The sequence below is a fragment of the Solanum lycopersicum genome, chromosome 6 (genome assembly GCF_036512215.1).
Source record: "Solanum lycopersicum chromosome 6, SLM_r2.1".
Classification (NCBI taxonomy): Eukaryota; Viridiplantae; Streptophyta; class Magnoliopsida; order Solanales; family Solanaceae; genus Solanum; species Solanum lycopersicum.
The window spans coordinates 28,979,813-28,992,088 of record NC_090805.1 but is presented as its reverse complement, the minus strand read 5'-3'; the positions used below and the strand labels follow the sequence as shown (position 1 = coordinate 28,992,088).

The 12,276-nt window shown below is 31.3% G+C and overlaps 1 protein-coding gene across 1 annotated transcript; it reads right to left on the bottom strand.

Moving 5' to 3' along the window:
• Positions 1-3,123: 3,123 nt before the first annotated feature.
• LOC138349043 (uncharacterized) lies at positions 3,124-5,435 on the bottom strand. The gene has a single exon (XM_069298889.1). It carries the CDS (start codon positions 4,950-4,952, stop codon positions 3,837-3,839), a length of 1,116 nt encoding a protein of 371 aa, XP_069154990.1. The 5' UTR covers positions 4,953-5,435; the 3' UTR covers positions 3,124-3,836.
• Positions 5,436-12,276: the final 6,841 nt, after the last annotated feature.

The following is a 12,276-nucleotide window of genomic DNA, read 5'->3' as shown; positions in this document are numbered from 1 at the left end:
TCATTTTCTTAAAAAATATTGCATACTATTTGTAGAAAGAGTAAAATTTTCATGAAAATGAAGGAACTATTAGAAGAAATTTGAAACATTTGGAGTACTACATCTCATAAAAAATAATTTAAAATAAGAATGTACATATAATCAATTGAAAACTAGAAGAAATCAATTATATAAAAGTTAAAACAATTAAAGTTTAAGGCCCCATTTGATTTTTGCTTTAGGTCACTAATATGCTTGAGTCGCTCCTAACTTAGGGTGATGTCCTTTCGGTTAACTATTGATCCGGTGGCATTTATGGGCTTAATGAATAGGGTGTTTAGAAACTTCCTAGATTCCTTTGTGATTTATTTCATAGACGATATCTTTGTGTATTTATAGAATGAGGGTAATCATATGGATCATTTGAGAGTGGTGTTACAAGTCTTGAAGGAACACCAATTATTTGCCAAGTATATAAATTATGAGTTTTGCTTAAGGTCGGTGGAGTTTTTTGGTCATGTCATCTCTAGTGAGGGTGTAGAGGGTGATCCAAAGAAGAACGAGGCGGTTAAAAATTGGCCTAGACCTTTGGCTCTAACTGCATAAGAAGTTTCTGGGTCTAGCCAGGTATTATAGGAGGTTTGTGGATGGTTTTGCATCCACTACATCTCTTTTGACTACTTTGACCCAAAAGAATGTAAAATTTGAGTGGTCGGAGCCATGTCAAAAAAGCTTCCAAACCATGAAGGATAGGCTTACCACCACTAAGGTGTTGATGTTACTGGAGGGTAGTAAGGGTTTCGTGGTATATTGTGATAAATCCTTAGTGGGATTGGGTTGCGTCTTTATGCAAAACGAAAAGGTTATAGCATATGTTTCTAGGAAAATTAAGGTCATGAGAAGTACTACCCAACTCATGATCTTGAGTTAAAGGCAGTGGTGTTTGTCCTGAAAACAAGAGTGTTCTCTACCATTCCAGCAAGGCCAACATGATTCGGATGCTCTAAGTCGTATGATATGGGTAGTGTTTCTCATGTTGAGGAGAGCAACAAAAATCTAGTGAAATATGTTCACAGTTTGGCTCGTTTGGGTGTCCGATTAGAAGATTCTCCTAATGGTGGTTTCATGGTCCATCATAACTCTTAATCGTCATTGGTGGTTGAGGTGAAGTCTAAGCAACACCTTGATCCGTCATTGAAGAAGTTAAAGGAATCGGTTCTTGGAAAGCTTAATGAGTCATTCTCCTTTGGGGGATGTTGTTTTGAGGTACCAAGGAAGGTTGTGTCTCCCAATATGGATGATTTGAGAAATCGGATACTAGAGGAAGCAAATGGTTCTCGTTATTCAATTCATCTGGGTTCTACTAAGATGTATCATGACCTTAGAGAAGTGTTTTGGTGGGATGGATGAAAAGGGACGTAGCGAAACTTTTTGCAAAGTGTCTAAATTGTCAACAAGTGAAAGTCGAGCACCAAAAGTTGGGTGGTTTACTTCAAGAAATCCAAGTTCCTACCTTGAAGAGGGAGGACATTAATATGGACTTCATAGTGGGTTTTCCTCGGAGATAAAGGCAAAATGACTCTACATCGGTGTTTCTAGATAGGTTGAAAACATCCTCTCACATTACCATAGTTCAGTCTACTTATTCGGCAAAAGATTTTGCAGGAATCTATATCAATGAGATTGTGAGGCTTCATTGTATCCCTTTATCCATTATTTTGGATAGAGGTGCTAAATTAACGTCTCTATTTTGGAGGTCGTTCAAAAAAAAGGGTTAACTACGAAAGTTAAGTTAGGCACTGGTTTTCACCCCCAAACGGATGGTCAAGTGGAGTGCACTATTCCAACCCTTGAAGATATTCTTAGGGATTGTGTAATTGATTTCAAGGGATGTTGGGATGAATACTTGCCCTTGGTTGAGTTCACTTATTATAATACTCCAAAAGTCCATGACAAAATCTAGAGACTTACATGATGAACTAAACTTTAAAACACTATTTCTAATCCTAAATTAATGTTTATAAACTATTTAGGAAATTTTAGAGCCAAGGCAAGAAGAAACGTCCATGTCGTCCGGAAATAACTAAATTTAACTAGTTGACGCCCCTATGTTCGCTGAAGGAATAGGAGGGTCAAATGAAGTCTAAAACTAGAAAAAATACTTTAAATAGGTAAAATATAGTATAGAGGATCCAAATTTCAAGTAACGACTCCCCAAGGACCGCCCGAAGGGTTCTTGAGGAGGACCTAAACCTTGTGAGCAAGATGCCAAAGCAGCTTGTGGCAGCCTAGAATTGAAGGTCATTGCGTGACGCACAGCTTCACGTGGGATGGAAAACTTTGCCTCGCGAGGTGTGCACTCCATGAGGCTTACTTCTCTAAACCGAATTTCAAAAATAAAATGTGAAATTAGCCCCACGACGTAGCCACTTCCTAGATTCGTTGAAATTGTATTTTAAGCATTTTGACTTTAAAAAAGAGCCAATTAAGTGAGTGTTCTTTTGGGTAATTTTGGGAGTTATTATATATAGACTAAGGGTCAGTTGTTAAGTCATTTTAAATCTCTTAAACCAAATTCCCAGAACAAAACCAAAAGGCTCTCATCTCTCTCTAATTTCTCTTTCCCTAAATCCTCCACTGAAGAATCAAGAAAGAATGAAGATGAAGACCAATTTCTCTAGTATTTAACTTCAATTTCATTGATTAATCTTTATTAAGGTATGGTTTGTTCACTCTTGGTATTCCTTTCTGCCAGAGGTCCTTTCAGAGTTTATTTCTAAATCACCCAATTCCATGGTTTTCCTATTCTAATGGGTTTTCTTCTAAACTTCAAATTGATAATAAATTGTGATTGTCTATAAATAATTAAGTGTAGATTGTTTTTTAATTGATGTTAATTTATTTAATTTCATGTATATCAATTCCTTTTCACCAATGTACCCAAACCTTGGATCTTGATTATAAATTGATGAATGTATCGAATGTTAGACTTTCTTTATCTATTCTAATTCATCTATGGACTGCCTAGGGTAATGTATTGTTGGGTTTGGATATATTTCTTGAAGAATTTATGATGAACCCTACTTCCCCTAACCCTAGGTTATGAATTGAAGTTAATTGGGATAGTGATGATGTAATTGATCTAGTATTGTATTAATGACTATTCAATGATGTCACTACACCTATTATTGGATGAAATTGGTTGGTTGATAGTAAGACCATGATGATGGATATTGAAGGAGATTGGGTAAGTCCTTGATATACTAAACCTTTACTTCAATTGTGATGGCTTGTACTTGGTGATGAAGTGAAATTGAAGTATGTTTTGAAATTAGATTAAGTAGGTGTGGTATGATGAAACAATTGAATGTCTTGATTATTTGATTTTTAGATTATGCTTACGATTGAATGATTTAAGGTTGGTTATCAATAACCTATCTGCCTTACAATGATATGATGTCAATGGAGGGGGTGGAAGCGGATTTATAAATTGAGAGTAGAGAGTAGAGAGAAGATTGTTAGATGAAGGATTGATGATTTTATTTATGAGGGGAAACCCTCTATTTATACACAAAATTTACAGACTTTTGGCCAAAAATGGCCGACACATACTTTACACTTGGCCTCTTTATATTCGGCCGACACAAGAAAACAAAATACTTACTATTACTACTTTACATAATGGCCTCTTCTTTATTTATGGCCGACATACACAATATTTTATTTATGACTTTTACAGTTGGCTTTTTACAGCCGACACAACACGACAAAAATAAAAACTATTACTTTTTACATATGGCTGATATTCAGCCGACACAAAATTTTAACAAAATAAAAAATACAAAATACTCTTTTTTTTATTCGATTTGAACGTCTGGTATGACATTATCTTCTCCTTGACATTTTGAACATATATGGTCGGGGTATTTTTGTCCAATAATTTTGCAATATCTTGTCAATAATTCTTCCGAAATAAACCCTTTCCTTAATGCTCTTGTTGTTGGTTTTTGCTCTGGCTTGAGTAGACTAAGTATCCATTGGCGTATCTCTTCCATATCTTGTTCTCTGATTTCTTTAGAATTTGAATATATCATAACTTGCTCTCGTACATAATAGCTCCATACTGAATTTCCGTTTAAATAATTGTTAGTTAGTTCATTTAGGATAGTTGCTATTCCTATAACTCTTTTGTTGGCGTAGAATTCTGGTATCTCAATCTTTTGTATTTCTTGTTGTATTCCGATATCTTCTGGAATTATCATATCTCTTGTCAAACCAATTTTTATAACTTGTATAATTGGTTTTATCTCATCAAATAATATCTCTGCTGGTGCTGAATAAAACTTTATATAAAACAATGTTCCTTTAGTAATTCTTTTATAGTTCATAAAGGCTTTGTATAGCTCTGGTATGGTAGATATTTCATCTCCTGTTTGGGTATAAACTGTATTAAGTAATCCATAACTATAACATGTTTTTACTAGATTTGCATTGGTGCCTGGTTGTGCTATTAACTTATTATATCCTTGTAGCTTTTGGGTTATAAAATCAGTATTAGGGTCTTTGGTAGTTGGAGATCTAGGTGTTGAGTTTAAATAATTTTGGATTTTATAAAGGTTTTCAATATATGAGCGGGTTATGTGGTTGTAGGCTTTTTTATCTTGGTGTAAACTTTCTGAGTAAGTATGTATTTGTGGTGGTATAAATAATGAGTCTTTTTGGTTCTTTGGAATAAATGGTTTATCGAAGATTTTGTTCATATTTAAATTTGTATATCTTATTCCACTGGCTCCTTTTGTTGTAGATGTGCTTGCTGTAGCTGCATTTAAACAAACATTGTCATGGGTTTTATGGAGTTTCCCAACGTCTCCTTCTAGTTCTGGCTTTTTACCGTCCGCCGAACGACGTAGCTCCGCATTTTTAGAGTCATGCTGCTGACTGTTAGCTTTCAGATTTTGTAACTCTTTTCCCATACTGTCCACCTTCGTAGAAAGCGTAGTAATTGCTTTGAGTATTTCTTCTATTGTATCTTGTTCAGTTTGAGTTCCTTTTTCTTGATAGGTAGTCTGCAACAAGGTTCTTGTCAGTCTTAATTACTTCAATTGTAAATGTAAAATTTAATATATTCAATACTAATCTCCTTATTTCTTTTGTTGTAACTGAATCTTCTAATTTTTTTGTTATCCACCATTTTACCTGTGTGTTATCTATTCTTACAATAAATTTATTGTAAACAATATATGGTTCAAATGCTAATAAACATTTATAAATTCTTTTCTATTTATTTCCCATTTTATCTGTGCTTCTGTATAAGATCCTGAATAATATCTACAATGGTGTTCTATTTTTTCTTTTTCATATTTGTATTTTAAAACTCCTCCGTAACTATGATCACTCGAATCTGTTTCAACAATGTAAGTAAATGTTTTATTTTCATCAGGAAAATATAATTTTGGTAATTTTTTACATAGATTCTTAATAATTTTTATATGTTTTTTATCTTTATTATCAAAATGATATTCTACATCTTTTTTAAGTTCTTTATGTAGTGGTTTTAAATGTTCTGCTAATTTTGGTATATATTCTCTTACCTGGTTTACTAATCCTAGAAAAGATTGTAATTTTTTTTTATCTATATTTTCATCAATAGTAATTATTTTTTGTACTATATGAGTTTGCATTTTTATTCCATTTTTATCTATTTGTATTCCTAGAAATTCTATTTGTGATTTCATAATTTCTGCTTTTCTTTTACTCAAACTTATACCTGTATTTTTTACTATATGTATAAATTTTTCCAATAATCTTATATGTTCATCTTGTGTTCTAGAATATAACAATATGTCATCTATATATACAATACATTTTTCTAGTTGGTTAAAACAGTTATCCATAAAATGTTGGAATCTACCTGGTGCATTTTTATATCCAAAAGGTAAAACGTTCCATTCATAGAAACCTTGCGGTACTGTGAATGCTGTTAATTGTTTGGATTCTTCTTCTAGTTTTAGGTGGTAAAATCCTGATTTGCAGTAAAATTTGCTAAAATAATTATATCCTTGTATTTGTCTTATTTTTAGTATTTTATTTGGTATCGGATAATTGTATGTTTTAGTTTTAGCATTTAGATTACGATAATCTATGACCATTCTACTTTTACCTCTTTTTTGTTCACTGTGTTTTATTACTATAAATGCTGGACTTGTATGTTTACTATTGCTTTTTTGTATGTAATTATTTTCTAACAATTCATTTATATGTATCTTAAATTCTTCTAGATCATCAAAGTTATATTTTAATGGTTTCTGTGTTATTATACTATTTTCATCTATTAATTCAATTTTTACTTTTGTCTTATGTTTTTCCCATCCTTGTAATGGATCTTCACTATATAATTGTTCTAGTTGTTCATTAATTAATTTGACTTTGTCTATAGCAAATATAATAATTTCTAATTGCGTTATTTGTTTATTATTTATATTTTCCATTTCTTGGTTTATCTTTTCACTTCCTTTTATCCATTCCATAGGTTTTCGTTGTTTATTATTTACTCTTTTTGCTCCTATCTTATTTTCGCATGGTGTAGTAAGCCACCAATGTGTTTTTGTTATTATGTGTGGATAATATCTATCTAGAAATGGCATTCCTAATAACATATCTTTTGTAGTAAATTCAAAATTATACATTTCTTCTATTGTTAGTATTTTATCCCATATTTGTATTTTTATATTTTTTGCTTTGTATTTAATCATACTTCCTTCATTGTTAAATCCCGTTACTACCATAGGTGTTTTTAATTTTTCCCATTTATCTTCTGGTAAGCAATTATATTTACATATATTCGCTTCTGCTCCTATATCTATCATAGGGGTATAATATCTGTTGTGATATCCTTCTACTATAATTTTTGCAAGTATAAATATTTTTGTTAATCATTTTATCCTTTTTATAATTATTTTCTTATTTTGACAAGTTATTGTTAATTGTTCATTTTCTATAGTGTATGGTTTGACTTTTTCTAACCATTTTATTCCTAATGTAATATTATGATTTCCTTGGTATATTTTAAAATGTATTACTAAGGGTATTCCTCCTATAATTATTTCTTTTTCTGTTGTTTCTTCATTCGTGTTCACTATCTCACTAGGTAGTCCAGGGCATGTATGTCCTGTTCTTATAATTTCTTCTTCTAATACTAACTCTCTTGTTATGTAATTTTCTTCTTGTCCTGTATTTATTAATATTTTATATTTTCTTTTGTCTATTATTCCTCTTATGAAATAATGATATGGTGTTATTTCTTCTTAATCTAATAAGCTTTGTGGAATTTCATATTTTCTTTTAGAGGTACTCATCCTTGATGAGGTAGCTCTTGTCAATGTATTTGGTACGCTTGAAGTGCTTAATCTTTCTTTTACTATCTCTAAATCTTCTTCTATATCAATTTCTTTATAGCTATAGTCATTACTGTCTATTACAGTAATTATTTTTTCAAAAGGATTTTCTATTTTTATTTTATTAATTTTATTTCTTGCTGTTATTTTATGCTTTGTTGTTAATATATATAAATTTTTACATCTTGCGGTAAATAATTTGCTCTCTGGTGCTAGTTCTATTCCACACATTTTCCAATATAGAACTAATGATCTATCTATATTTTTATCTGTTAATGATACTGTATAATTAGCACTTATTGTAAACTTAAATTTTTGATATATTAAGTTTCCTTTTACTGCACTAATTATGCTTTTTTCTATAGGGTGTACAATTCTATCATCTGCTAAATATATTTCTATAGGTGTATCTATTCCTTCTCTAAAGCAGGCTTTTATTAATATTTCTGTTTCTCCTAAATGTACATATTTTATTGGTGTTTTAGCTTTTATATCTTGTATTTCTTTGTTTATCATCCTTTTATTTATTATAGGTATATATGCTTTTCCTCTTGTGTATTTACAATCTATGATATGTTCTTTTTGACTAACTACATAGTATTCTTCTTTTTGTCTTTTAAACCAATTTCTTAAAATAGGTATTTCTAGTACTTTTTCAACGCTTAAATCTAATTCTTTTCCTTTTATTTGTTCAAATATCGTATTATCAAATATAATTTTCTGTTCTGATGATTCTTCATCTTGATATTCTTCCTTAGATATTATTTTTATTTCATTTTCAGACATTATATTTCTTCATCTGCTTCGTTATTATCTATGTTAATATTTTCTTCTTCATTCTCAGTTTCTATGTCTGATACCTCATATATACTATCATTTTCACTTAATTCATAATCTATGTACTCTATTTGCATATATTTTTCATTGTCTATTATTAATTCTGCTATTTGTTTTCTTTTTGGATTTTTGGGTAATTTACAATCTTTAGTTATGTGTCCTATCTTTCCACAATTATAACAAGTACATTGGGATATTTTTCTTTTTGGTCTGTATGGTCTTTTTATTTTATGATTTTTTACATAATACCTTCGTCTTGGTTGTTTATATTTATATATAGTTTTGTTTTTTCTATAATTTTTATATCTTTTAGATTTTTGTTTTTTTGTTGTGCATCCAAATTGTGGTGCCATTTTATTTTTGCAACATGATAAATTTTTATTTAATACTTTTTCCATTTTTAATTTTTCTTTTTGGTTTTCACATAGTTGTATGAACCATTGATTTAAAAATTTTATTCTAGATCCTAAAGTATCTACCATTCCTTCATTATTCCAATCCTTTATTACGTTTGTACTAAATGGTTCTGGTAATTTTGTATAATATTGTTTTCTTATTTCTTTTGCTTCGTCTAAATTGTATTTAGCTTTGTAATAATATTCTTTAAATGCGCAAGTATATTCTTCTAAGTAACACATTTTACATATAGCTAATTTTGTCATAAGTTGTCTATTTATTATTTTTTCTCTATTTTGTTCTCTTATATCTGTAGTCATGCCTCCAAATTCATTTCTTATTGCTGATTCATATTTATCTAGTATATCTATATTTGTTGCTGATGCGGATCCATCCATTTTCTTATCATTCCTAAGTACTTCTAAACTTTCCAAGGGTAGATTTTATATCCATAATTTTGTTTGTCACGACCCAAATCCGGGTTGCGACTGGCACCCACACTTACCCTCCTATGTGAGCGAACCAACCAATCTAACCTTAACATTTCAATATAATATCAACAGAAAGTAATGCGGAAGACTTAAACTCATTAAATAAAGACCAATTCATTAACTTCTAAAATTCAACATCTATTATTCCCCAAAATCTGGAAGTCATCACCACAAGAACATCTACTTTAAACTACTAATTCTAAGAGTTTCTAAGAAGCTAAAAATACATAAGAAGCTAGTCCATGCCGGAAGTTCAAGGAATCAAGACTTGAAGAAGAAGATCCAGTCCAAGCTAGAACCATTAGTTCACCCTGAATTTCCGATGTAGTAAGACTGGCTTGAATTACTGTTGAGTTGAAGACGATGGCACGTTTGCTACACTCCACAAATAAACAAGAAGAGAACATAAAAGTAGGGGTCAGTACAAAACACGGGTACTGAGTAAATATCATCGGCCAACTCAAAATAGAAATCAATATATACCGAGTAATATCATAAAATCAACTATGATACTCAACATGTAGCAACAACAAATACTATATCATTAACAATTACCGTCAAGTTCACACATGAGGACTCAAGCCTCGATACCATACTCATTTGGGAATCATGTTCATTAGATTGAGTATATTAACATCTTTCAAGATTCATTATCTTTATTTCTCTTGTGTCGGTACGTGACACTCCGCTCCCTCAATATTCATTAATCCTCTTGTGTCGATACGTGACACTCCGATCCCCTAAATCTATGTGTCGGTTCGTGACACCCGATCCCCTAAATCTATGTGTCGGTTCGTGACACCCGATCCCCTAAATCTACGTGTCGGTTCATGACACCCGATCCCCTAATACTACATGTCGGTTCGTGACACCCGATCCCCTAATACTACGTGTCGGTTCGTGACACCCGATCCCCTAATACTACGTGTCGGTTCGTGACACCCGATCCCCTAATTCTACGTGTCGGTTCGTGACACCCGATCCCCTAATACTACGTGTCGGTTCGTGACACCCGATCCCCTAATCTCCTTCCATCAATTCATCAAGGCTTCTTTCTTACCAAGGCATCATCAATCCCATTATTTTAGTTCATCACGCCTTCTTTTATACCAAGGCCTCATTATTAACAAGGAGATTAAGATTTTGCAAGATTTGGGATTCAATAACTTCATCATGCTTATATAATCACAATTATATAATTACATTCATGCAAGCATACAATTAAGCATATAGTAGGGTTTACAATATTATCAATACATATCATTCTCTATTAAGAGTTTACTACGAATATCGTAAGAGAAACCATAACCTACCTCCACCGAAGATTCGTGATCAAGCAAGCAAATTTTCCCAAAGCTTTGTGTTTTCCCCTTCTCGATCGTCTCTCTTGTTCTTTCTATTTTCTTTATTCAAACCCTCTTTCTTTTACCCTAATTAGTATATAATTAAGAATAAAAGATGACAATAATAGCCCACTAATTAACTTAAGGTTACCTCTTTTATCCCCCAAGAATTTGAGTTATTAATATAAACCCACGAAATATATAATTATAGCAGGAATAGTCCAAAACGCCCCTTTAAAACTTAACCAGAAATCTGACTCCAACTGGGATTATGCAAACTGTGACGGGCCATCGCGCCTGCGACGGTCCGTCCTGCTGTCCGTCGCATAGTTCAGAAACTTGATTTTGGGTTAATGGCCTGTGACGGTCCGTCCTGCCACTCCGTTACGAAGTTCAGAGAGTCGATTTTCAGTACCCAATTTCAGATTTTCTAAGTGTTTTGAAACGAGACCCTGCGACGGTCCGTCGTGCCCATGACGGTCCGTCGTTGGGTCCGTCGCCTCAGCCTGTTTTTCCAGAATAAAATGTGCTGCTCAAAACGACTAAACAGGTCGTTACATTGTTGTTCCTACGAATGTTCTTTCTATGTATCTTTGTGTTTTCGCTGTTTCTATTTTGTTATCTATTAACTGTTTAGACATATTTCCTATTCATAACAATATTCTTTATTTATATCTGCGACACAATCTAAATCTAAGAAATTGTATTGTTCATTTGCTAGTTTAGGTGTCCAATTTTTATTTAGTCTACTGTTCCATATTGCATTATTTCTGTCTGATTGTTGATAGCTTTCTGTATAATAAGTTGGTGGTGTTCTCCTAGGACTAACTCTAGGACTATTTCTGGGACTATTATCTGGGGTTTTAACTCTTGACGTACTAGGTCTATTCATATCTCCTGTGTTTATTTCTAATTTTTTTGGTTTATTTATCTGTTCTAGAATTTCTGTATGTGTTTCACTTATATCACTTATTTCTGATTGTTGGTTATTTTCATTTCCGTCTATTTCATTTACTTCAATATCTTCATTTAGATCTTTTAGATCTTCATTTAGTTTTTGTTCCATTTGTTTTATTTCATTTGTTAATTCTAGCTCTTTATCTTTTTGTTTTTGTTTATTTTCATATAATAATTTTAACCTAGCTAATTCTTTTTCTAATTCACTTATTCTTGTATTTTTTATTTCTTCTAAATTTTGTACTTCTTGTTTTGCTTGTGTTTTTATTTTTTCAATTTCTCTTGATTTATCTATTTCTTCATTTTCTTTTGTTATTCTTACCATAGTTGTTAAACTATCTTCTAATTTTGCTGTTTCTTTTTCTAGCATTATGTATAAGTTATTTCCTATTCTCTTGTATCTTCTTCCTAAATTTGAAAATACTATTTTTATTATCATTCCATCTTGGTTTTCATATGTTTTTTCGTCTACTGCAAACTCTTCTTTATTCATTATGATCTATGTATTATATTATGTTGTAATTCATATTCAAGACAATCTAATTCTAATTCATTAATATATCTTTTCTTTGTGCTAGTATTGATTTATTACATACTCCTGCTAATATATTTTCTTCTAACCTTCTTTTTCTGTGTTGTAATTCTTGTTCTTTTTCAGTTATTTGTTCCATTATTTTTTTCTATTAATTGTTGTTTATATTTTTCTTTGTTCATATTGTTTTTTCTAATAATAGACATATTTATATTCTATTTTTGAAATTATGTTTATCAATTGATTTTTTCTATCATTATTTGTTTTGACTAGTTGTGATAGTTCATATTCTATATATAAAGATCTTAATTTTTTCCATATTTTTCTTACCTTTTTATCTATCTTAG

Bases quoted from the DNA above. Each gene is read 5' to 3' on its own strand.
- LOC138349043 (XM_069298889.1), bottom strand. From the start codon at position 4,952: ATGGGAAAAGAGTTACAAAATCTGAAAGCTAACAGTCAGCAGCATGAC.